This window comes from Gopherus evgoodei, chromosome 5 (assembly GCF_007399415.2).
Source record: "Gopherus evgoodei ecotype Sinaloan lineage chromosome 5, rGopEvg1_v1.p, whole genome shotgun sequence".
NCBI classification, from domain to species: Eukaryota; Metazoa; Chordata; order Testudines; family Testudinidae; genus Gopherus; species Gopherus evgoodei.
Genome location: NC_044326.1, coordinates 85,133,972 through 85,161,606, shown reverse-complemented (window position 1 = coordinate 85,161,606; position 27,635 = coordinate 85,133,972). Strand labels below are relative to the sequence as shown.

The window sequence follows — 27,635 nt, the reverse complement described above, 5'->3', positions numbered from 1 at the left end:
ATTTTTTATGTAATCCATTTATACTCTGCATCTTTCCCTTATTTTTTATGCACAGTTTAAAGAAGCTAATCAAATAAGATTATAGCCACAGGATTTATTTTGTAGAGGTTCAACTCAAGGGCCTCTTGAAGGCATGTTACCAAGGCATGTTTATTATAAGTAGATTTGTTTGCTTTCTATTAGCTGGGATGCACAAGAGTACATTTGAATCACAGATCCAGTACCTTAAAGTCCTCTGTTTAAACTTTGATACTGTGATAAATTCTAATACTGTTCCTTAGAAAGTGATACTGATATTTTCTCACCCTCAGTAGCTAAGTAGAAATGTAACAACTTTCAGATAAAAAAATATATCTTACTTGTTTAACAGCTCCATAACTAGCGCAAGTGGTTCTGGTGTTGGTCTCAAAAAAAAGGGTTATTTCACAGCTAAAATACTCTGCGTTAAAGAAGTGCCAACTGACAGACCAATTCATGAGCCACTAGAAAACCCATTATTTTAAGATAAATGTCTATATAAAATAGAAATTATGTAGAAACTATGGAATATGCATCATATTAAATCTAATGTTAAACAAAATTATCTTAAATATCCAAATATTCAAACACCTTCTAGCCCACTAAAAAGTTGAGCACTTGCTTTGTCTTTAAGCAGGTTACCATATAAACAAGATGTTTTCCTTTCCCATAGTAAATTAATTGATTGGCGAATTATGTTTTTAAAAGTGAGAAACTCTTGGATCTACAGAAATAATATATTTATAAGCCTCCATAGTTCCTATTTTACATGTTACCATGTTTATAAGGAATGTTGGGTTATTTTCACACACCAAATTCATGTCCTAGGTTCAAAGATGACCATCATCTTGAGTACCTTGATCACACGCAAGATTACCCATCAATTCATTTTATTCCTTTAATATCTAAATCATTCAGCCACCTCATTTAATTCTATATTTCTTCATCACCTAACATTTGCAAATTATAATACTAACCATTTCAGATATGGGAAAGTTAATATAAATTAGAAAAATACCATAAACAAAATATTCTCACACATTTTCTGAGCAAAGCTCTGCCTCAACACATCTGTAAACATTAGAAGGTCTTGAGTAGATTGTCTCATTAACACAACTACTTCGTGTTTTTCTTCTTTAATTTAAAACCAAATCTTTAATGTTTAAAGCAAGAATTTATAGCACAAGAATTGATAAACGTAGGTCAGATACAGTGTAGACCAGCCGCCATAAATACATCTTACCCAGAAGGTCAATGTGTTATTAGTCCCAATTATGCTGAAGTGTAGGAAGGCTTCGTGTTGCAGACAATTATTCACTGCTGAATGAGCACAGATCACCAAACTGAGCAGTGACTTCTATCAGAGACAAAAGGCTTACAGAAAAATAATCCAGCCAAATTCTTTAAACAATCATCTATTCCTCAATTTTTAGAATGCTTATTTTTGTTTCTTTTGATAAGATGCAAAATATCTATAAATATAAGAAAAATTCTAAGTACCTTTTCCCCTGCTTATTTATTAGTAAAATGATAAGCTTACATTTAATTTTAAAAATGTATTGCAAGTTTCACAGGTTGCTTGGGCTTGACTCAAAGTAAAAAATGTGAATCAAGCCTACCTGATGGCTTCTTAACAATTTAGAAATCAATACATTAATTTTAACTCCCACTGGCACATGGAAATTTACTAGGATTTGATTTCTAGTATCTCACTTTTCACATTGGATACCAATGAAGCAGCTTGTTTGTTCTCCGAAAGAAACAGAATATCCCGAGGTCCCAGACCCCAGGCTCCAGCCCGAGCATAAATGTCTACACTGCAATTTTAGAGTCCCACAGCCTGAGCCTCACAAGCCTAAGTCAGCTGACATAGGCAGGTGTTTTACTGCAGTGTAGACATACCCACATTGTCATCTTACTGGCTCAGTTATCAGTAAAGTTACCTTTCCCTCCTTCTCTGCACACCCTGGGAGAAAGGTAAAAAATGAGAGCTCCTCACACCCCCATCAGGGATCATATGGGCAAAACACTACAGTCTGCAGTCGGGAAGAAGTGGGAGGGAAAGAGTAGGGGCTGAGAGAGAACCTGCCATGACCTATCAATTTTTTTCTACGGCAGAATTTAAGTTTTCAGTTTGTAAATAATTACATCACATCATCCAGCTTTAAAAGAAATCCTATAAGTTGCAATAAAAAAAACAAAGCCACGTCAATTTCATGCTGCTACTCAGGAAAGCTATGGTCAGAGGCAAATACTGGAGTTACTGCCAAGAAAAAATTATCCTGAATATTGGAGGCTGAAGGAGAGAAACAGTACAATCCCATCCTACAGCCAGACTGCACTCATCACCATAGATCTGAGCATTTTCACAGCATCCAGAAGACTCTGGTGGAGGGAGAAAAGAAAAGTTTCCTTCACATGAACAGATGCTAAATAGAGTGGACTTTCACGTATGTTTGAGCTCCTAACTAGGGAACTACTCCCGGTCTTTGTTTGTAGAGCTCTCCTATGATCATCTTTTGTCCATACTTGTAGATGTAGTCTTTTCCAACCTTTTCAAAGTATACCGGGCAATATTTACATGTGTTTATTCTGTACATAAATTATGTTAAATCCACAAAACTCATCATCTAAAATACAGCCACTGAAAAAGGGCACACATGACAGTGGGAAATGCATAAATAGACTGACCCAAACTAAGCAGCTTACATGTGTGACATTCCAAGAAGCAAACAAGCTTATAAAAATATCTGTTTTGCGAGTTAAAGCTTAGCCTCAGATTTAAGTGCCACACTGTAGAGCCATGATTTACACATCTGTTTCTCTTATACCCTCAATGTTTGCTTCCCCAAACTCCGTGATCACTGAATTTGTCCACAAAAAGTAGCAGGAGTCAGGAGAGAGTCACATAGTAAAAGTGGCAAGTAATAGGTTAATAGGTTATTAGACTAGCCAAGAAAGAATTCAGTTTTGGGGTTTTGTTTTTTTTTAATCTGAAAAGAAGTGTTGCTTTTATTTTTCCATCAGTCGTCTTTTCTTGAGACACTAGTAACATTTGCTTGTCTACAAAAAACAGTCTCAGGACATATTACAATTGGACTCTGTTAATTCACTGTCTTTGTGGATCTAGTGAAAAAGTCAGCCCAGCCCTTGAACTTTATCAAGATAAACCCCTGGCACAGACTAATCACCATATTGGATCTTCACATAAGATAAGAGGAAGATTTTTGGCATGGGAATGAACACACACACCTTGTTGTTTGCAAAAGCCTTCAACCTGGCAGCCTTTCAGCAAGGTTTCACTCACATAGCTGTTACTGTATACTCTCCAGCTACGGCTGGGAAGTTGATAATCCTTAAGATATGAGGAGAGTTTTGATTTCTGACACAGCATTCCTGAGATAAATGCAGGATCAGAGAGATGCTTTGAAATTTCCAGAGATACTCCGCTGGTAAACTGCTACATGGGAACAACTTTTAACAAGGTGTCTCAAAAAAAAAGTTAACTTACCAAGCTTTGTGTTTGCCACCAGACAATACATTAAATGCAAACCAGACCCAGTAAGTTGCATAGAGCATCCTGAAATCTGCCCTTCCAAAGTTTCCCACTGTACTGTTAGTATTTTGGTGATCCCTCAGAGATAAAAGCTATTCCTTCTAACTCTGCTACAGCTTCCTGTAAAAAGGTCATAACCTAGTCCACCCACTCCAACCAGAAAAATCCCAGTAGATGTAGATATCATTTCAGAGCCAAAACTTACTTTTTAAAAGTTTTGCACTAAATAAAGTTATCCTCAAGTGTTCGTGAAACTGCCGATTTTCCTCTTTCCACATTTTTAATGTAGAAATTACATACTTTATCTAGTATTTACTATGTTAAAAATCAATTTTTAACACTCTTGATTTATGAGCTAGTTACCTATGTGTCACATTACAAATGAACAGATTTACCCTAGAGGTGAGATTGTGCACGTCACTACTAGGTTGACATGAGTAAAGCTTTCACTTATACATTATGCACTTCTGACTACTTGACACCACAAAAGTAAGGAAATGAAGAGTTACACAACCTAGCAGTACACAGATGCTGACACAAGGGTTTACGTGCCGCTGCTGATGGATAAAATATGCTATATCAGCAGCTATATTTCAACCCTCCACTGGCTCCTGACCTCTTCCTCACACCAGCACCCCCCTCAATTAAGCATAAAAAAACCACAGGAAACCAATACCCTAGAAATGTCATTGTGAAGCAGTCAGCATCACTACGCACACAACACATCTGACGCAAATCTACAAAAGCAAGGAAATGAAAAAGTTGTGGCAACTAATTGTACACACCTTCCGCTCTTCCATTCAACAGCACACAACTTGCCATCACCGCAACCTCAACATGATAGACTGTACATCACAACCTTAACTCAGTCACCCTTTTTTTCTGCACACACTCTATTACTGGAATATTCCCTCTCTCTCCCTCCGCCAACACTAACTCTTGTAGGTTGTAGTGCAGTAGTGAGTTGTATTAGGTCAGTCATTTAATGAAGGGGCCTGGGCAAAATAATGGTTAAAGAAGGCTCATCTTCTTGAGGAGAGAGTGGCAGTTAAGGTTACAGAGTGTGGTAGTTGTGGAAATTTAAAGGTGTGTGCTTGTGGGTGGAGCAGTAGAGGGTATGTCTTGTTAGGTGCCTTATCTCTCCATTGTCTTGCTTTTTGGGGTTTATCTCAGACGTGTGCATGTAACCACTATAACTGCTTCACAGAAAAGTTTGTGTATTGATTTTCTAATTTTTTTTTTTTTGAATACTTGATTGGATGTCAGAGTTGTACAAGATAGAGGGCACAGACCTACAGGGGATAGAAGTACAGCAGCTGATGTAAAATATTTTGTCAGCAGCAGTGCACAAACCCTTCTCTATCGGATAAAATTTAATAAGACCGTAGTTCCTAACTGAGAAGGTTGCAGGCGTCTGTTCCATCCCCAATGTATCAATCAACCAAGCTTGCATGTGCCCAGCATCTTTCCAGATAACCAATCAGGTTTGTTGGCAACAGCTAAAAATGACCTAAATCCAACATCACTCACTCACTCTCTCTCTCTCTCTCTCTCACACACACACACCGCGGCACCAGCCCTCTACCAATTTTTGTGCCAATGGACCATTTTTTCAAGAGATATCAGTCAACAATGAAAAATAAGACTGCCCAGGGGAAAAAAAATCAGCTAGAGCTCAAATTTAAACACCTCCTATTAAAAAGTAGACAGAAAAAAAAAATCCAGAAAATTCAAGAGCATAAAAACTAACACTGTGTGAAATGTCACACGAGTTAGCCACTTGCTTTTAGAAAAAAAACAGGAACATATGCCCTATTTTAAGAGCATCTTAAAGTTCAATTATGAGTATTGAGTAGCTACCATTTTCATCTAAAATACCCTCTAGCTATTATAGTTGTGAGTAAAACCTTCAAAATATGAACAATGTACCCACTTCAGAGACTTCTGCTGAGTTTACACAGAGCCTCAAACAATAGATGCTAATTCAAATGACAATGATTATTTATATGTCTGCTTTGTTATCTGTGTCACTGCACAAAGCATGTAGGAAAGGAGAGGAAACATATAATGAAGACCTACAGCAAATGCTTTCCAAAGCCGATGTGAAGAACCACAGAAGATGTAAATTGAGGTGCAGGGCACAGTTAGTTTTGTTTTCCTGAAGAGAAGGAAAGTTTGAGAAACACGGCTTTAATTGGTTATTCCCTCGCTTTTATCAGTTTGTGTGAGTTTTTAACCAAGGTATTTTGGGTTGGTTCTGTTTTGTTTTTATGGAAATAAATAACTCGCTAGCTCTGCCCATTCAGCTGTATGATAATGTATTAGCATATAAGCAATTTGACATAACTGAACTTACTGTCAAACAGATTTTTTTGTTCAGTTTTATTTCTTACAGCTAATTATTAAATATTCAGATTATGGTATCATCCAAGAGCTCCAGTTATAATCAGGTCCTGGTTCTGCTAGGCAACCTACAAAAATAAGGTCCAGACTTTGAAAAGTTTTCAAATTAAGAAAGAGACAGAGTAAATGGTGTTATCACTTTCTTCCAGTCATGAAACTAGTGGGCAGAAGTACCTCACCCTGAGCACATGACCCCAGTGACCCAAGAATTGCATTTATTTGCTCAATGGCCGCTAGGAGGAGTTCCAAGTGGCAACTGGATCTGGCTCATCCCTATCTCAGACACTATTTCTCTCCTATGCTGTACTGCCACAACTGAGATAAGTAAAGAGGCAGGCAGCCCCTGGAAACCAACAGAGCTTATTCCCCAAGAACTCCCTTACATGTCATTCAGTCTCCCTTACCTGATACCAACTTTCCTTCTGGGCATGCTGTAAAACCCATTTGCTAGATAGAAAAAATGAATATAGTCATGGCAAGATAAATTTTCTTTGAACTTTGTTTCAGTTAAATGTTAAAAATGTGGGCTAAAATTGTCAAAGAAAACCCTCTCCTCGACACACTCTTATCCTATATTAGATATCTTCACTTTCTTGATGCAGGGTATATTCAACTGATTTGGTCAATTTATAATTTGGATAAGTAGACCAGAATCTGCAAGAACTGTCATGTGCAGGGAAAAAGCCAAAGTTAAAGAAAGAATGGTTCAGCTTAACCACAAGGAATTTAGCAGCAGAAATTTTCCACCCAGACAACATAACAGAAAAATGTAATGAAAACAAGAGGTTGGAGCATTAGAGTTTTACAATGTATCTCAAGATAACTATCAATTTGGTATTTTTTTCAGAGAAGAAACTACTTCATCAAGACCCAGTAGATGTATCAGTGGAAGAGAATAGCACTTCAACTAGTGCAGCATGATGATCCTGTGGGTCATGAGGGGACATCTGGTGGGTTGCCTAGCAACAGCTGAGGGGAAAAAGGGCGCAAAATCCTGGACACATTAAGACTCATTGGAAACTAGGGCAGGAAAAGGAGCTACTTGCTCCCCTCTCTTGTTCTTACGTTGCCCTTCCTATCACCTCCCCCAAATCTCAGCAATTTTGGCCCTCCTGTCGTCTTGCTACTAAAATGCACAACTTCCAGAGACTGCTAAGTCAGTTCTATAGCCTTCTGAAACAGCACATCACTAAATTAATGAGATCCAGCACCAGTCAGTCCTCCATTTCACACCAGCACTTCCCCCTTCCATTAAATCCACAGCTCCCAACACCAAGCCAAGAATCACCATCCCTAGTACCATCTATTCCTCCAACAAAAGCCCCTCTGGCAACCAAATACCATGCAGTGTTCTTGCTGTGTCCTAATTCCTCTAATTCTTTGCAGCCATAGAGAACTGGTGTCTCACAGGATCTGTGTTTTTTTTAAACCATTTTACAAGTCACTGACCAAACAAGGCTGTGAACAGTAAAGTATGGAGAACAATAATCTTGAAAAGAAACTCAAGGGACTGCTGTACTTTCACTTCAAGGGAGTGAAAGTGTGGATGAAAGGTAAGGGTGTTACTCTGGGAGGGGGATTTGCCCCACAGAATAAAAGATAGGCAGGCCAGCAATCATTAGGTGAGTAAGCATTTTATTTCCACCATTAATGAACACATTTTCTTTTAGTATAGAGCAATGTCTCTCAATTTTTTTTGCTACCAGGGACCGGCTTGCTGTCTTCCTGAACTGTGTCAGAGATATCAGCTACCAGCGCTGGTCCATGGACCCGTCGTTGAGGAACACTGGTATAGAGTATAGACTGAACTTCCCAGTATTGTTTTGTTGGTGGTCCATGCTCTTTCTGCAGACTCTACAGCAGTGATTAGGCAGCAATCAGGCGAGAGTAAAAAGAGAAAGGGGAGAAGGAATAGTCCTAAGCCAATTCTTTGGCAACACTTTAACCCTTTCCAACAGAAGCACGAAAACCCCCTTTAAAAATATTCCATTTAAAATAACCTATCAGGACATTCTATTTAAAGTGTGAAAATTATATTTGCCAAGTCAAATTTTTGAAAACTTTTCAGTGTTTATAGTGAAAATAATAAAATTTACCATCCTTGCTGGTTTATACAAATCATTACTTCTTAAATTATTGCAGACATACCCCACTCAGATAATTTATTATTGCTATGTCAATGACGAACATGCGCAAGAGGTTTCCAATGTTTTGGAATGTTTTAGGAATTCTATAATCTGATAAACATCAAGTAAGTTAAGTAGCCCCAGTTTTTGCTAATAGCTGATTCTTTCAAGTTCAGGTGATTCGATATTTAATTTTAGTTGCAAGTGATTTTTGTTTTACACCTTTAGCCAACAAATCTAGCAAGTATTCCATCTTATTTTCATTTTTAATAGCTACCAACACAAATTATATTCATACTACCTAATCCTATCTGGTTCTGCAATAATGGAGAATCCAAAGAATCTCAACTAGTGCTATTTGTGAAAGAAACTGACTATCCTTGTTAATGGCAGTTGTAACTCATGGGCCTGAAGACAACTTTCACCTGTTTGACACTTTTTGAAGTCATTTAATATGCTGTCAGTTATCTTGTTCAACTTCCCTCATTATGTGTTTGCACAGGGTTTCCAAAGTCCAGAACTAAACCAAAGTTTTGTAGGTCACACTCCAAGAGCTTCATGCTGTATATCTCATTTTGCTGCAGTTTTAACACACATCTCCGGTAATGGCAATATCACAGCCACAGTCACACAAATAAAATAATAAAATACTTATCAGTTAATTAGGTCCAGATTTTTAAAAGGTATTTAGGTTGACTTTTGAAAATGAGACTTAGGCTAGGTCCACACTTAAAAAGCTACAATGACTGTAGCAATTCAGCATAGATACTCACTATAGTGATGGGAAGGGTTCTCCCATCACTGTAATTAATCCACTCCCCAAGGCAGTAGGTAGGCCAGTGGAAGAATTTTGCCACTGACCTACCCCTGTCTACACCAGGAGGCAGAATAGCCTAGCTATGTGGCTCAGTCTGTGGATTTTTTACACCCCTGAGAGCTGCAGCTATGCCAATGTATGTTTTCAGTGTAGACCAGCTCTGAGACTCCTTAGTTAGACGTTCCAATGCTGAGTGGAGCAACACCTAAATATCTTTAGAAATCTGGGCCTTAATTTCATTATTTTACTACCATGTGAGATTATGCAGGTTGTTCACCAGATACATAACTAGGAATGAGTCAAATTGCTATGCAGCGTAACTTTTCTGTACCCTACATTATACATTTAAGCAAAGAATACAAAATGGTGCTCTTTATACAAAATATAAAGAAAATATATTACCTGTCAAAGGAACGGAATTGCACATGCTGCTCAGCAGCAGTATCACCAAGAGTTCCAAGGAAGGTTGGTGGCAGAAGGGTAGGATCCACTGTGGCACCATCTGCTGGGGTGCTAACCAAGCTTCTGAGAATGTCCTTTACGTTGACATTTTTTGCAGATGGTACAGAAGACGCAGTCTTCTCAGTCAACTCATTTTCTGCCTCACTCCTGTTTTCCTGAGGTTTATTGACTTCTAAAGAAAGTGTGCATAATACTTCACTGATAGCATCTGGACCTGAACTGGCACTCTGAGGTGCTGCTTCAGGAACAGCATCTGAATTGTTTGCTTGACCAGAAGTTGATTCCTCTCCAATGCCCGAGTCTCTTCTTCGTACAGGTGCTGAACTTCCAGTATCAACAGAAGATTCTGAAGTTGAAGCACCAATAGTAGCAGATGGGTTTTCTACATCTTGTTACCCCCAAATAAAGAAGGAAAAAATATTTCAAGTTAATTGTTAACAGAACAACTTCAACCATATTACTTCTAAGATCTATCAATAGGTGATAAAGACATTGCTAATATATTTTATATATACTTGAAGAATGTTATATTTATCTTCAGGTTTGTCTCTAGTTGGTTCATGGGTTTACACTGAAAATTCACAGAAAAAAATCACATCTACAAGTTTCTGACAAGTCCTCAAAAACTGTCTATGAGAATAAAATTTAAGACAAAGAAAAGAAGTTGGAGTCAGACTCAATAGTAAAAGATGAAAAAAATCAGACTAATTGCTTTTTGAAAGAATAGAAAGAAAGAAACACACTACTACAATTTAAACTAAGAAAATGAGGCCTTGACTCTGTAAATACTCATACACATGCTTAGCTTAAGTTAATGATCACTATTACTTATGTGCTTCAATGAGACTAATTGTGCACTAAACAGGACCACACACTATGGGTCCTGGTCCTTGACTATGGCACCTAGGCCCTACAGAGGTAACAACAACAACAAATAGACAGCAGTAGCAATTTGCAAGCTAGGTTTTTCTCAGTGCTGTCAGATAAAACATAAATTAAATGGCACATTCAAAAGTTTGCAGCTTCAAAGTGTTTATAATACATATATTTATGTACATCCATAAGCAGAATTCTATATAGTCCTATAAAGCATAATAAGTGATATTTGATGTATAACCATGTATCCACTTGTGTCACTAACCTGTAGATGTTGCCTCACTACTTCCATTCTCTGTTCCCTTGAATGACTGGCTAAGATGAGGTTGCCTCCATTCATTCTGGGGCTCCAGGATGTCTCTGTATTTTGACACCATAAGGACTGAGATAAAATATACTACAGCCAAGGCCAAGAACTGAGCCTGTTTACTATCCTCCTGTGAAGAACAACATTTATTCTTCCATTACAATTTAAACAGTGGGATATTCCCTTCATATGGTAGCCCATGGTCTACCAGAAATAGAAATGAGTAAACAAAAGTTATACTGAAATGTCATGGATGAAACTGACTTATAAGAATGTATACCTACAAACCACTGTTGCAGAATCAATCCATTAATCAATCATGCTTATACCGAGGATATAAACCATCTCAAAGAATCTATTGCTCTAGTTTAGGTTTCCTAAATTTTGACAAAGTTGCATCTTAGTTTAGATAATAAAATATCAAGTAACATGTAGCACTGGAAGAACAATGTTTTCTAGTCACTATTCACCCAGTCTATAAAATTGGGGGAGATACAATTGTGACCAAATCCCTTTGTTTTTTTCTATGAATGTTTAAGCCTCAGCTTGACTAGATCTAATATTGCATAAATGCTCAAGTTGATCATGTCAAATTGTACTATACCAAGTACATATTATACATGCACACATAGCACTTTCTCACATACTTACAAAGCTATTAATGTTTGCTATGTTAATCCCAGGGTATGAGACATACAAGGTGAGCGAGGTAATCTTTTACTGGACCAACTTGCTGGTGGAAAAGACAAGCTTTCAAGCTACATAGAGCTCTTCTGCAATTCCAGACGTTCTGCCAACAGAAGTTGGCCCAGAAAAAGATATTACCTTACCCATTTTGTCTCAAAGATATTAATACCACTTACTGTAAACTGCAGCCAAGTTGTGTTTATTTAGCAAAGGAGGAAAATGTTTACAAATTATTTCCAAGTTTTGGAACTTAATACAGTAAGCCAAATATCCCAGTTTAACTCCACAACTGGAGCTCCAGCACAAGTGAATATGGCTTTCTAATTTAAAGCCCTATTGTCATAACAGAAATACAGATTCGATTGTGCCGGATTTTAAAAAGAAATGAGACTCGTTTTTATTTTTAGTTTCCAGTAACACTTTATAAGAAATGCATGTGTTTTAATGTATTTGCTTGTATTTAATAATTTCTATAAATATGCACCTAGAAGGGAGTGTGTGCACCCACAGGTACACATAGTGTGTGTGTGTGTGTGTGTGTGTGTGTGTGTGTGTGTGTGTGTGTGTGTGTGTGTGTGTGTGTGTGTGGGTGTGTGGGTGTGTGTGTCTACACACACATACACCTCTACACACTAATGTAAATGAACACAACATTTATAAGGAAAGCAGAATTCCAGAGATTCATGCTCCTGAAGATTTCACTAAGTTCATGCCCCACAGGAACAGAGATTGTACCACACATACATCTGCACATGACCCTTCATCTGACCTCAAAACCTTGTTCTGTAATTCTCCCAGACAAGCCACAGAGTTTCATGAGTCATTTATGACCCCATTAGATAACAGAACAATAGGCAGCTGCCTAGCACGTAGCAGCAGTGTAGCATTCAGAAAAATACAAAGAAAAACTTAAAAATAAAACAACTATAAGGTTTTTCATAACTCACTATATCTCTGAACACTACTGCTCGAAGCCGGTTAATATCCATATCCTGCAGAAGTCTGTCAAGGTCTCGTATTGGAGAAATTCCGCCAGTCACAATGTCAACTGGACTCTATTTAAGAGAAACCCAATTCTGTCACTTGTTTATAAAAGTACCACCCCAGGAAACAGTAACTGTATGATATTTAGTACTACAATACCAGTTTCATAGTTTTTATTTTAAAGAAACAAAACAAATGTAAGAACAACATACAAATTAGGGATGGAGCTACTATAAGATAGATGCAAAACTGGTTGGAAAACTGTTCCCAGAGAGTAGTTATAAGTGGTTCACAGACATGCTGGAAAGGCATAACAAGTAGGGTCCTGCATGGTCTGGGCCTGGATCTGTTCAATATCTTCATCAATGATTTAGATAATGGCATAGAGAGTACACTTATAAAGTTTGTGGACGATACCAAGTTGGGAGAGGTTGCAAGTGCTTTGGGGGATAGAATTAAAATTCACAATGATCTGGATAAACTGGAGAAATGGTCTGAACTAAATAGATGAAATTTAATAAGAACAAATGCAAAGTACTCTATTTAGGAAGGAACAATCAGTTGCACACATACAAAATGGGAAATGACTGCCTAGGAAGGAGTACTGCGGAAAGGAATCTGGGGGTCATAGTGGATGACAAGCTAAATATGAGTCAACAGTGTAACGCTGTTGAAAAAAAAGCAATCATCATTCTGGGAAGTATAAGCAGAAGTGTTGTAAGAAAGACACAAGAAGTCATTCTTCTGCTCTACTCCACACTCATTAGGCCTCAACTGGAGTACTGTATCCAGTTCTGGGCACCACATTTAGGAAAGATGTGGACGAATTGGAGAAAGTCCAGAGAAGAGCAACAAAAATGATTAAAGGTCTAGAAAACATGAACTATGAGGGAAGACTGAAAAAATTGGGTTTGTTTAGTCTGGAAAAGAGAAGATAGAGGGGATATGATAATAATTTGAGTACATAAAAGATTGTTACAAGGAGGAGAGAGAAGAATTATTTTTCTGAACCTCTGAGGATAGGACAAGAAGCAATGGGCTTAAATTGCAGCAAGGGAGGTTTAGGTTGAACATTAGGAAAAACTTCCTAACTCTCAGGGTGGTTAAGCACTGGAATAAATTGCTTAGGGAGGTTGTGGAGTCTCCATCATTGGAGATTTTTAAGAGCAGGTTAGACAAACACCTGTCAGGAATGGTCTAGATAATACTTAGCCCTGCGATGAGTGTAGGGGATTGAACTAGATGACCTCTTGAGGTTCCGTCCTGTCCTATGATTCTATAAACATGATTCTCCTGAAGGCTATTCTTCAACATACGTCAAATTTATGGTACATAGGGCACAGTGATCAATACAGATTCCATATTAAAAGAAATATAGAGAGGGGAACCTGAGAAAAGAAGACAGATTTGGACTTTTTTCAATTGGGGAAGAATCCAATGTTATACAACTCTACCTCATATAATGCTGTCCTCAGGAGCCAAAAAAAAATCTTACCCTGTTATAGGTGAAACCACGTTATATTGAACTTGCTTTGATCTGCCGGAGCGTGCAGCCCCGCCCCACCAGAGCGCGGCTTTACTACGTTATATCTGAATTCGTGTTTTATCGGGTCGTGTTATAACAGGGTAGAGGTGGATATTTAAATGTTATATTTACAGTTTGGAACAATTATGTTAAGATTTAATATTCACATTAGTTGATTCTACATTTCTTTTCTGCTACATGTTAATGGAACAAAAAACATAGGGACTTAGCCATTGATACACATTAATTGCAGTATTAATGTTTGCCTTACTTAACGGTGTCATATACTTGCCTTTGCTGCAGACTTCCCTGTTCCTATCAGGCTCTGCATTGTTTTCTGACTCTTTACAGTTTCTCCAATAGGTTTCATTTGTGCATGCTGCTGGCACTCCAAACAATTTCTTACTGCCACTGCACACACTTAAAGGAAAGAATATGTTATGTGTTAAAATGGGAAATAATAATTGTATATTATTGGTGCATCACTGCAAGGAATACTGCAAAGAATCCTGTGGCACCTTATAGACTAACAGACGTTTTGGAGCATGAGCTTTCGTGGGTGAATACCCACTTTGTCAGGTGCCACAGGATTCTTGGCTGCTTTTACAGATCCAGACTAACATGGCTACCCCTTTGATACTGCAAAGGAATACAACATGCTTGAGTTTACATTAAAAATTAAAAGAATAAGTAAAAAAATGAGAAAAATATTTCTATGTTTTAAGTTGCCCAAAAACAAGGCTTAAGAGATATTTAATCAGAGTAAAAATCAGAGTAATTAGTTATCAGAATTCATATTTCACATATAAATATTTATACATCCAAGAGGATTGTTAGCATTGCTGAGTCCTCACATCATGATTTTCTCTATGAAACATTTTCATTAGCACAACTGGATACATAAAGGAGCTAAATTTCTTTTGCATACTGACACTGAAGAAAAATTAAAATGATACATTAGTGTGACATACAAAAGGACAAACTAATATTTACTACTTTGTTGCTCAGTTGCTCTCAGACTAAGCCTATTCCTCCTCTAGTCTTTTTTTAACGGATTTTTTTGTTTATCCTCTCACTATTTTCAAAAAAGGAAATACACAGATCTAATAATTTACTTCTCTGTTTGCCCTGTTGCACCTGTCTCATGATTTAATTGTTTGGAAAGGGAGAAGCTGACAGTCATGAACTACGGCATGGACAGTCAGGCCTAGTAGTTGAGGCAGTGGCAGTCATCATGCTTAGCAGTTGGAGCAGGAGTCAGGAACCTGCAGTAAAGCCAAGGGTCAGAGCCAGAGTCAGGAAGCAGGCAAAGGAGGAAGGCTGGAGCAGGACAGGAACAAGGCAGGAAAGAAGGCAGACACAGGAGTGATCATTACTGAGGGCATAAACCTTGAGCAGCCACTGACCCTGTACCACTAGGCTTAAGAGCAGGTCTGGTGATGCTTCTCAGCGGCAAGCAGGGCACCTGGCTGATCAGGAAATTCAGACTGTCTGTTCAATTCACCTCTACACAAATATTGTATAATTAAAGCCCTGAAAATCTGCAGATGTCTGCTTTATATCCACGAACCATGATTGCAGATCGTAGATTGAATGCGGATGCAAATTTTGTATCTGCACAGGACTCTATGTATAGTACTCGATGCAGCAGGGCTAGTATACAATGATGCAAGAGTTTGAATTACACTCATTTTAAATTAGCATTTCTAGTTATTTCAGTCTACACCACGGATTGGCAACCTTTGGCACATGGCTCACCAGGGAAAGCCCCTGATGGGCTGAGATGATTTGTTTACCTGCCACGTCTGCAGGTTTGGCCGATCACGGCTCCCACTGGCCGTGGGTCGCTGCTCCAGGCCAACTGGGCTGCGGGAAGTGGTGCGGGCGGAGGGATGTGCTGGCCGCCACTTACCGCCGCCATCATTGGCCTAGAGCAGTAAGCCGCAGCCAGTGGAAGCCGTGATCGGCCAAAACTGCGGACATGGCAGGTAAACAAACCGGCTCAGCCCACCAGGGGGCTTACCCTGGCAAGCCACATGCCAAAGGTTGCCCATCCCTGGTCTACATCATCTCCCAAATCACTTTTAATAAAATGTTAAACCTCCTTAAAGCTTCCTTCCTCTCAGAGTTTTATATATGCTAAAGATGACATTTTCCTGAAACCTGGTATTTTTAATCCCAGTTATTTGGGGTGCATTTTCAATACACGGAAGTCTTTATAGACAAGATGAAAATATGCACCAAATATGGATTTCAGCTCACTATGCTTACCAATACTTAATCACATTCATAGCAATTTTACTCAAATACAGAATAATAAAGGCTTGTATATATTATTTGAGTAAGAAGGAGAAGTCTATTATGGGGCAAACTGCAAGTAAATAAACACAAGATATGAAAAAGTCACTGAAAGGTTAGAAAACTTCAGATCTAATAGCCACAAGGTGAAACATATTTGGTTAAGTGAAGTATAACAAACATCTAAAACTATTCTCCTTAAATATACAAAAACAAAAGTTAAATGATAGTTAACATTATTTTGAAGAAATCCATTTTCCTTCATTAAGCACTTTTACTTGCTTACCCAGTCGAAGGCACTGTCTCAGAATTCCTCCAGATGACATATTTTTCTCAGACTCAATTTCAGTGAAGCCAAGAGAGCTTGCAAAAATTAACACATCCACAAGGCTGATTAATCTCTGGAGAAATGTTACTGAAGCTTCTATTGAAAGTCCTTGAGTTGGCTCTATATTCTCTAATTCATGCTATGAGAGGGAAAAATTGAACACATGTATTTCTATATAAAAGATCATTCTTATAACTAAAAATTCCATGAAGAAACCAGGTTTGTAAAAAGTCCATTATTGCTCATTGCCAAAGTAATTAGACATACTTCAAGCTGAAGAATTTAACTGGAAGAATGCAGACAGAATAACCACATCATATTCCAGGCTACACTGAGGCCCCAAGCCCTCTAGATGGCTCTTCCTCCATCTTCACGTAATGACAGCAGGAGCCTAAATTCCTCCTAAGGGAACAGCCCATATAGATCCATGCTCTCTCAAGTGGACAGATATTCCTATTAATGTACTATATGAAGAAAGGCCTGCCCATGCCCACAAGTAATCACTTATGCAACAGAAAATGAATTTCTTACTGTAGCAGATGTAGCAGCAGAAAGCAATGGCAATATACCACCGCAAGCCATGATCATGTTGTCCATAACTTGAGAGATGAGGTGAATTGTGTTGTGTACAAAGATGACATTGTCACTGCTGTTCACAAAGTCCATCACAGTCTTTGTAGAATGGCTGTCCAAAAAAAGTAAGATGTCGGGAGGGGAGCATTCAGAATAGATGTCTATTTTATTGTGTTTTTAGCAAGTTTATTAAGTTCCTTCAAAAGCAAATAAACTGGTATCAACCAGAGATAGCTGTGATGCAGCCAAAAACATCATGTAAGCATCCTCACAAGGCTCAATCAACGGAACCTAAATCTTGGCCTCAAATTGCCCTTCCTTCACATTTCTAATCCTCTCCAGAGCATAACCTAGTAACTGGGTCCAAGTGTGTTGTGAATAGTCATGTGGATAATTATTCATTATAGATTAGTCTGTCATCATCTGGTACAGCAAAAAGCACTGTATAAATCAATAAAATACAGTTTCTCTGGGGATATTAACTAGATTTTAACTCAAGGCTTTGGAAGAACAAAGTTAATATTAACCAAGTCCACCACATTACAATTTTAAAGCAAAGAAATTAATATAGTACCACAAAAACCTAAATACTGTTAAAACACAGATAACAGATTTTCAACACAGTCCTAAATTATCCACAGTATCTTGAGTAAACCTGGTGCTGTCCTAAACACATACACCTCTACCCCAATATAACGTGAACCGATATAAGGTGGGTTCACATACAAGGCGGTAAAGCAGTGGCGGAAGTGGAGCAGCCCAGCCCCAGCCCGCTCCACTCCGCCAGCTCCCAGCCACAGCACTCCGCTTCCTGCCACAGGTGAGTATGGGGGAGCATCCTTTCCCCAACCTCCCTGTACTCGCTGTGGCGGGAAGTGGAGCACTGCGGCTGGGAGGTGGCAGAGTGGAGCGGGCTGGGGCCACGTCACTCCACTTCCCACTGCAGGCGAGTGTGGAGGGCGTCCTTTCCCCAACCTCCCTGCAATCACTGGCAGTGGGAAGCTGAGCGCCGCAGCTGGGAGGTGGCAGAGTGGAGTGGGCTGGGGCCGGGCTGCTCCACTTCTCACCCCAGCTGGTGAGAGCCTGTCAGGGGGCGGCGGGGCAGGTGGATAGGAGTCAGAGCAGTCAGGGGACAGGGGACCTGGGTAGGGGGTGGGGTTCTGGGAGTGATTAGGGACGGGTGTCTCTGGAGGGGGCGGTCAGGGAAAAGGAACGGGGGGGCCAAAGCAAGTTTGATATAACGCAGTCTCACCTATAACGTGGTGAGATTGTGTCTCCCCCAAGGACCATGTTATATCAGAGTAGAGGTGTACTTTAGTCATGTCTTAAAACTTCAGTTCTAAAGGCAAACAAAAGTTTCATCTAAATCTCAAGGTAAATTTTATGCACCTGTAAATTGTTTTTGTTTTTTTTCTTTTTTTTAAATAGTTCCTTCGTATCTTCTTATCAGGCGAGCATAGCTACGTGGTAGCGAGAACCAATTTTTACCTTCACTATTTCATACTGATAAAAAATAGCACTATAAACACACGCAAATACCAGAGGCACGACTAGCTCCAATTTTTCCTTCATTGCTACAACTGATTGATATTTTGCAGATTTTGGTTACAAAATTTTGTTTTTAACACACATAGGACAACATAATTTCTTCAGCTCCATAGAAACATACATAGCAGCACCTGTTTGCTTATGTCAAAGTAATTTAATTTTAGGGGAAGTTTCTTTAAAGAAATAATATATTCCTGGCTTTCACATTGTGAATGCTCTTAAGATGATGCATATTGCTATCTGTCTATTCAGAGAGTTGGACCATGGTTCCATTGAAGTTAATAGCAAAACTCCCATTGACTTTAATGGGGCCAACATTTAATCCAGAATGTGTATGTAACCCTTCAACCAATACACGCATCTTTAAACATTCCTGAAGACTGGTAGTCAATTCTGAGAAGACCCTGATATAGACCCCAAAATAACTAATTCATACATTAATAATAGCTTTGAAATATATAAAGAAATATAATAATTTAAGCAGTGGCATTAGGTTTCAATAACATCTTAGATTTCTGTTACAGTGCAATGCTAGCAAATATGATTTCCTACAAAGCACAGACTTACCTTCTCCACATTTGTATATCTGTTTCTATTGAAAAAAGTAAATCTGTGAGCAAACGCTGATGCATCTGGGACCAGTTAAATTCAGGAATACGAAACATAGTCGACCTGGAATCTCTTCTCTGCCCATCAGAAGCAGCAGCCAAGTCTTGTCCTGATGAATCTTCCTGCCTTGATATCTGTTTGCATAAAATATAGGCAGGATCCAAAGTAACAAAAATTCAATTTCAGCAGTGTTTACTGGAAAAGTTTCACTTTGGATTTAATAGGTTTGTAAGCCTAGACATTATATAAAATTACAAATGCACATAAATCTAAGAATTAAACCAATACAATTGCAGGGCCACTACTGATGGATTATACCAAACCTACAAACTACAATACAACTGCACCACCATCTCTGCCAGTCTAGACAAAAATAAGCAGCAACTAGACCTTACCACATGGGGAGAATATGTTGCTGCTGACAGTGATCTTCCTCCTTTGAGGAAGAATGTTGTAGGATGAAGGGCATCGGCTGGCAGGTGTCTCTGCAGGAGGGAAGTACTCATCTACATCAATGTTTAACCATGATCAGTATCACTGAACTGGAAGCAGAAGTCTCAAGGAGCATTGCAGTAAGGGCAAAAACGTAAGCCCAATTCTGAGTTAAAATTTACTAAAAACACATCCTTATGTTGGTACTTTAAAGTGATAATGAATGAGTTCTCAACTGATGTACATTAGCAGCAATTAGCTAAAAAATAGCTTCTACAACTTTCATTAGGGAATTCAGGCCAGCTCTTTTCTGACTGATGGATTGGAACTACAAGAGATCTCTGAGGATTCAGAGAGATAGAAGGCTTAAGGGGATGGAAGAAATAAGAAGGAAGTTCAGTTGAAAAATAGAGGGAATTCGAGGTGAAACCTCAGAATCCACAATGCTACTTTTTTATTCTTCAATTCAGAGACTACAGATGACACAAATCTATTAACATTTTAGCTATTTGATTCCTGGGGCCAGCAAAGTGCTTCTTCAGGAGCCTACAAAAATCCTATGAACTGTACAGAATTTCACTAATTTCTCAAACTGTACTGTTGGAAAAGAGTTTTGTTTTTCTTATAAATATCAAACTGATCAGTCTAGTTTTTTAGGTACAGTTTTAATTTGGCATAGGGAGGTATATAAAAGTTACCTCAGGTAGGGGTCTAAGAGGCTGAATTGCTTCCCGGCTTGTGCTGGGTTTTAGTTCCAGTCTCTGCGTGTCTGATGCAACACTGGAAACATCAAGCTTGGCAATTTTTCTCTCTGAAGTATGTGTGTTTGCATCTTCTCCAGTTGCTTTGGTTTCACTACGATCAGTTTTTAATTCCTCTAACTTCTCACTCACTTCTGAATTTCGTTGACTTGTCTCTACTTGGATTTCAGCGGTCACTGTTTCTGATAAGGAAGCCAATTCTTCTCTTGTCTCATTCAAGATTTCAGCACTTTTGGATTCTAAAAGTATTGACTCAGGTTCTTCCTCAACAATAGTTTCCTCTTTCGTTGCTATTGTTACTTCGCTTTCACTTTCAGGTGAGCTAGTCTCCTCACTGGGTTTTAGTACCAACTCTTCTGAAGGTAAAGGCAGACTGCTTTCCTCTTTTAAATCAACAAAGTCATCTTCCACCTCTGGTGTAAATTCCTCCAGCATTTCTGGGCTTTCAGGTGTCTCCCCTTCTAAAACAGTTTGTACAGTTAGAGAAGCCCCATCAATAGCTGCTGTTTCTTCCACAAGTTCGTTAGCTTTACTCAGAGAATCTGCAATTGCTTCAGCAATTCCAGAAGTGATTTCTGAATCCCCTGGTTTTACTGCTTCTGTCTGTGAAGGAAATTCTAAGCAAGCTGCTCTGTTTAAGTCAGGTGATCTCTGACCATTTTCTCCCTCAGATTTCTTCCCTTCATTAGATGGTGAATGACTCTGTAGCTCACATTCAGATGAGGCTTTTATCTCATTTTTCTGAGCACTGTGCTCCACACTATTAGCCCCAACATATGCAGAAGCAGCAGCTTCTTTCACCTCCACATGCTGTTGCCTCCTTGAGAATTCAGCTTCTCTGTTAACTCCTGAGATGGTTCTAACAGGAGTTGAAGGAACTGTTCCAATTCCTTCACCACCTTTCCTTTGGTAATCTTGATACATTTGGGAAAGGCTCTCTTTATGCATTTCAAACGTTACCTAAAACCAAAGGATTATCAAGAATATTAGAAATCAAAATTAGAAGACAGATTCTTCTACAAAAGTAGATTCACAGGCAACTGAACAACAGTAGTATCCAAACTGCAAGGTTGCAATTCAACCTTAACTGTGCTGCTGCTACCAGTCCACCATAATGTACAAGTTAAAAAAGCAGCTCTTTAAGGACTCTTGGATGCTTGTTGAAAAAATTTCATCCCTAGTACTTAACATCTTCCTTAGTTACTAATGGACTAGAAAAAGTACTTCATTGTCCTTATATGATACTACGACATCTTATTTCTTTGCAAATACAGACCAGAAATATTTATTGAACACTTCTTTCTTTTCTCCAGCATTAACAATTTTACCATCTCCATATAGTATACCATTGGGCCTATACCACTGCTAGGATTTAACTCTTTCTTAAACTCTTTCTTATTGTCTCTCTCTCTTACGGATTTTTTACCTCACGTCTTTAGCCTCTCCATCACTTTTCAACACTTATTAATATCTAATTTCCATTACCAATTCCTATTTTAAGAGTTTAATTCTGCTGTAAAACTTCATTTCAGGTTAAAACTTGGATCCAGTGCCCTCCCAGGAAAAAACCAAAACTTGCTAAAAAAAATAAATTAAATAACCCTAAAATGAAAGAACATCTAAAAAATTCATGACGGTAATTTAAGATGTTCTTTCATATCTCTGACTCCAAAATGGTACATAGATATTGTGGGAGGTTGTGGGTTTGAGTAAATAATTTTTAATACAAAATTTGCTCCTTAAGTTTAAAGAAAGACTTTTTAGACGAAAGTGAGCAAGGGTGGGAGAGAGCAAGTGATGGAGGGAGGGGGACTGGAGTGAGCAGAGGGGTGGGGCCTCAAGAGGGGGCATGGCAGGGCCTTGCAGAAGGGGGCAGGACAAAAGTGTTTGGGTTTGTGCGATTAGACAGTTGGCAACTTTATTAATACACGTATTGTGTACTGATGTCAGGTGTTAATTTGTATGTGTTTGATGCACACCAGTTACAAAATCAGTAAGAATAAGCTTAAGTACATTTCTTCACCTATCTAAGATTGTTGTGAAATAGGGACATTACAAGTACTGAGCTGTTTGACTTACAGAGGTATTGCACAGCAGCTGCACGTTATTCGTTACCTCATTAAGGGTGATTTTTAAATATATGCTCTATAGTAAAAATAATGCAGTACAGTTTAGCAGTTGTAGTTTTCTTATCCAAAACAGCAGACACACAATGGTTTTGGAAGCCAATATAAAGTGATTTGCTAAAATATTTTGGAAATTAAACTAATGAAATTGCTTTCCAGATTTCTATTATGTTCTGCAAAAAGTGGGGGAAGGAAGGTCAATACAGACAATTGCCATCTTTAGATGCTGGTCATGTAATCCTATGGGAAGATAAATCCAGATATTATATGGTGACATACACAGACCCAAGACACAGAAAAATGCAAGGTGAGTCATATTGTAAAAGCAAGCTAGAAAGCATACACATACAGTAACAGGGAGGGTAAAGAAGGCTTTTAAAACTAAATTGATGCAATTAAAGCAGCCTTATTTCTATCATAAAAATCTCAAATCAAGATTAAATTTTTTAAATAAATTTCATAGATTCTAGGACTGGAAGGGACCTCGAGAGGTCATCGAGTCCAGTTCCCTGCCCTCATGGCAGGACCAAATACTGTCTAGACCATCCCTAATAGACATTTATCTAACCTCCTCTTAAATATCTCCAGTGATGGAGATTCCACAACCTCCTTAGGCAATTTATTCCAGTGTTTAACCACCCTGACAGTTAGGAACTTTTTCCTAATGTCCAACCTAAACCTCCCTTGCTGCAGTTTAAGCCCATTGCTTCTTGTTCGATCATTAGAGGCTAAGGTGAACAAGTTTTCTCCCTCCTCCTGATGACACCCTTTTAGATACCTGAAAACTGCTATCATGTTCCCTCTCGGTCTTCTCTTTTCCAAACTAAACAAACCCAATTCTTACAGCTTTCCTTCATCAGTCATGTTCTCTAAATCTTTAATCATTCTTGTTGCTCTTCTCCGGACTCTCTTCAATTTCTCCAAATCTTTCTTGAAATGCGGTGCCCAGAACTGGACACAGTACTCCAGCTGAGGCCTAACCAGCACAGAGTAGAGTGGAAGAATGACTTCTCATGTCTTGCTCATAACACATCTGTTAATGCATCCCAGAATCATGTTTGCTTTTTTTGCAACAGCATCACATGTTGACTCATATTTAGCTTGTGGTCCACTATAACCCCTAGATCCCTTTCTGCCGTACTCCTTCCTAGACAGTCTCTTCTCATTGTTTGCGTGTGAAACTGATTGTTCGTTCTTAAGTGGAGCACTTTGCATTTGTCTTTGTTAAACTTCACCCTGTTTACCTCAGACCATTCTCCAGTTTGTCCAGATCATTTTGAATTATGTTGCAATCTCTCCCAGTTTCGTATCATCTGCAAACTTAATAAGCATACTTTCTGTGCCAATATCAAAGTCATTGAACAGAGCCGATCTCAAAAACAGACCCCTGCAGAACCCCACTTGTTATACCTTTCCAGCAGGATTAGGAACCATTAATAAGTACTCTCTGAGTACGGTTATCCAGCCAGTTATGCACTTATAGTAGCCCCATCTAAGTTGTATTTGCCTAGTTTATTGATAAGAATATCATGTGAGACCGTATCAAATGCCTTACTAAAGTCTAGGTATACCACATCCACCGCTTCTCCCTTATCCACAAGACTTGTTACCCTATCAAAGGAAGCTATAAGATTTGTTTGACATGATTTGTTCTTTACAAATCCATGCTGGCTATTCCCTATCACCTTACCACCCTCCAAGTGTTTGCAGATGATTTCCTTAATTTCTTGCTCCATTATCTTCCCTGGCACAAAAGTTAAACTAACTGGTCTGTAGTTTCCTGGGTTGGTTTTATTTCCCTTTTTATAGATGGGCACTATATTTGCCCTTTTCCAGTCTTCTGGAATCTCTCCCATGATTTTCCAAAGATAATAGTTAGAGGCTCAGATACCTCCTCTATTAACTCCTTGAGTATTCTAGGATGCATTTCATCAGGCCCTGGTGACTTGCAGGCATCTAACTTTTCTAAGTCATTTTTAACTTGTTCTTTTTTTATTTTATCTTCTAAACCTACCTCCTTGCCATTATCATTCACTATGTTAGGCATTCCTTCAGACTTCTTGGTGAAGACCGAAACAAAGAAGTCATTAAGCATCTCTGCCATTTCCTGTTACTGTTTCTCCCTCCTCACTGAGCAGTGGGCCTACCCTGTCCTTGGTCTTCCTCTTGCTTCTAATCTATTGATAAAACATCTTCTTGTTTCCCTTTATTCCTGTAGCTAGTTTGAGCTCATTTTGTGCCTTTACCTTTCAAAACTTACACCTGCATCCCTGTGTTGTTTGCCTATATTCATCCTTTGTAATCTGTCCTAGTTCCCACTTTTATATGACTCCTTTTTATTTTTTAGATCATGCAAGATCTCATGGTTAAGCCAAGGTGGTCTTTTGCCACATTTTCTATCTTTTCTACCCAGCGGAATAGCTTGCTTTTGGGCCCTTAATAGTGTCCTTTTGAAAAACTGCTAACTCTCCTCAGTTGTTTTTCCCCTCAGTTTTGATTCCCATGGGACCTTACTTATCAGCTCTCTAAGCTTATCAGAATCCGCCTTCCTGAAATCCATTGTCTCTATTTTGCTGTACTCCCTTCTACCCTTCCTCAGAATTGTGAACGCTACGATTTCATGATCACTTTCACCCAAGCTGCCTTCTACTTTCAAATTCTCAACGAGTTCCTCCCTATTCGTTAAAATCAAGTCTAAAACAGCATCCCCCCAGTAGCTTTTTCAACCTTCTGAAATAAAAAGTTGTCTGCAATGCAGTCCAAGAACTTATTGGATGGTCTGTGCCCCACTGTGTTATTTTCCCCAACATATATCTGGATAGTTGAAGTCCCCCATCACCACCAAATTTTGGGCTTTGGATATTTTGTTAATTGTTTAAAAAAAGCCTCATCCACCTCTTCCACCTGGTTAAGTGCAAATTTGCAAATTAAAGTAACAAAAACACAAATTTAAGCAAGCTTACTATAATGTGGGACTTTACAAAGCAATATTTCAAATTAAAGGTTTTCTTCGTATATAAAAAAATATAAAATGCTACTGTGCAAAGACCAACACTGTAGCAAGCCTACCTAAATTTGTGGTTTTGTGACTTTAATTTGCAAATTAGCTTAATTAACATGGACTCTATATATGGCACAATCCTGTTAAATGTGAAAGGCAAGAACAACTATTTTCTAAACAAATATTCCATGACATTGAATTTATGAAACGCTTCTCACAAAGCAGACTGAGAGTGTTTTAAAACATAACATTAAAAAGCCAGGGTTAGGATTAATGAAGGCAACAATTAACAAAATGTACACTTGAACAGAAGTCACCAGATTCTTTTTTAAATATGAATAGCATAGAGCTAACTTAACTTTAAGATATAAATACTTGTTCATGTAAACTTGTAACAACATGAAAGCTAAATGACAGGTGAAAAACTTAAATTCACCTATCTTCGGTCATTTTTAAATTTTTCTTAAAGCACCTGCAACTGTAAAGCTGATAATTCACAATTAATTACCAGAAATTGTTCTAAATTAGCGAGCTAAAAGGCCAGTCATTAATCTTCACAATCATGTGATGGTTAATCCATAGCCATTTGAAAACCACATCCATGCACTACTAGTTAAAGACACTTGTAAGCTAATAACTACAACATTCTCCTCTGCCATTAATTTTAACTTAATTTGACATTCAGCGTTCACTGATTGCCAGACAAGAAGATTAGCATGCAATATGCAAAAAGGTTAAGACGACTAACATTTGTATTAAAACTAACATGCAAAAGAGGCATTTTAGCTGTGTGTTAAGATTTAGTCTAGGCTCCACGCCCCCTCATCTCCCCCCCCCCCGCCCAAGATTATTTATATATATATATATATATATGCGCATTTTTGTGGAGTAGAGGGAGGTGGCATGGGTAACTGGTTGGCCGGCTAGCCAGCCAGTGACAGTACTGCTGTCCATAGCAAGGTTTATTGTAAACTAGTTCCTATGCTGCTAAGCTCATCAATAAACTGTTCATAATTCTAGTATTTGTTACTATTTTTACTCTGAGAGCTTTATTGACCTGTTTTTCCTCCCTCCTAGGAGCAATGCTAACAGCTGAGGCCTGGAAACTCTCCACTCCAAGCAAGAAACAAATCAACTTTGACTGGAGGCACCAATACCTGCCAATACCAATCCCACTTCATGAATCTGTCAGAGAAAAGGGACAGAGGTACTATATACATTAATCCCACCACACAACCTTCCTCAAAGGAACATATTTTGCCATATCCCCAGCAAGCTTCTTACAGAGGGAAAAACTAAATTCTAAACTAATTTTCTCTTATGTTTATTATCAAAATGCAAATGAATTATAAGAAAGTTATTCTGAATGGCAAATATCAGTCACTATTGACTAATAAAAGTCTTCATTTAAATGGAAGTTAAATGTGTATCTGGGCTATTCTGGTGATTTGGGGAATATATCTACGTACAATTTATGAATTCTGTTTTGGATTAGGAACTCTGTTTAAACCCTTATGATGATCTTCACTGTTCTTTTGTCTCATTCTGCTTGTGCTACGCAGATGGAGTTGTGCCTGAGAGTCTGTCTCTGAACAGGATGGTCAATAAAAATCACCACCACCAGAATAGGTCTTACCAGAACAGAACAAAACGTCTACATCCTAGGTGAAACCAGTTCTCCTCCAGCTTTTCCCCACACAGCTAAGTTTTAAATGAGTGAAAAGGAGGAAATCGAGAGAGAAGTGACAGAGCAGGGTTATAAAAAACAAACAAAAGGAAGAGGCTTGGTCTACACTCAGAAATTACACTGGCATTATGATGTTGGTCAGGGGTACAAAAAAAACCTCACTTCCAACATATAGACAAGGCTGACAAAACGCCAACTGAAGACACAGCTATGTCCATGTAGCTAATGTCATTTGGGGAGGTGGTGAAAAACTGCTCTCAGTTATAGTGCATATACAGTATTGGGCTTTACCAACATAGCTATATCAGCACAGACATACCCTGAGAAGCTGAAGGGATATAGAGGACCTTAAAAGGGTCAGTTTTCTAGAGTGAGTGGAAACCTTTCTGACTGCTGGACCAGTCAGAGCAGAAAGGCACTGAGTGCCTGGTCAGAGAGAGGGAGATGCTACAATTCCAGAGTATCAGGGGGTAGCCATGTTAGTCTGTATTCACAAAAACAATGAGGAGTC

General features: G+C 38.6%; 1 protein-coding gene across 7 annotated transcripts in view; it reads right to left on the bottom strand.

Moving 5' to 3' along the window:
• Window positions 1–27,635, bottom strand: part of LRBA (LPS responsive beige-like anchor protein) — a 427,307-nt gene that overhangs the window by 291,355 nt on the left and 108,317 nt on the right. For all 7 annotated transcript variants that reach the window (XM_030563560.1, XM_030563562.1, XM_030563561.1 and 4 more), the window contains exons 23-30: window positions 20,248–21,270; window positions 19,076–19,251; window positions 16,919–17,072; window positions 16,346–16,526; window positions 14,054–14,181; window positions 12,200–12,307; window positions 10,524–10,695; window positions 9,323–9,770 (exon numbers count right to left, since the gene is read on the bottom strand). In XM_030563560.1, coding sequence (XP_030419420.1) covers window positions 9,323–9,770; window positions 10,524–10,695; window positions 12,200–12,307; window positions 14,054–14,181; window positions 16,346–16,526; window positions 16,919–17,072; window positions 19,076–19,251; window positions 20,248–21,270 — 2,390 coding nt within the window. The remainder of the gene's footprint in view (window positions 1–9,322; window positions 9,771–10,523; window positions 10,696–12,199; window positions 12,308–14,053; window positions 14,182–16,345; window positions 16,527–16,918; window positions 17,073–19,075; window positions 19,252–20,247; window positions 21,271–27,635) is intronic.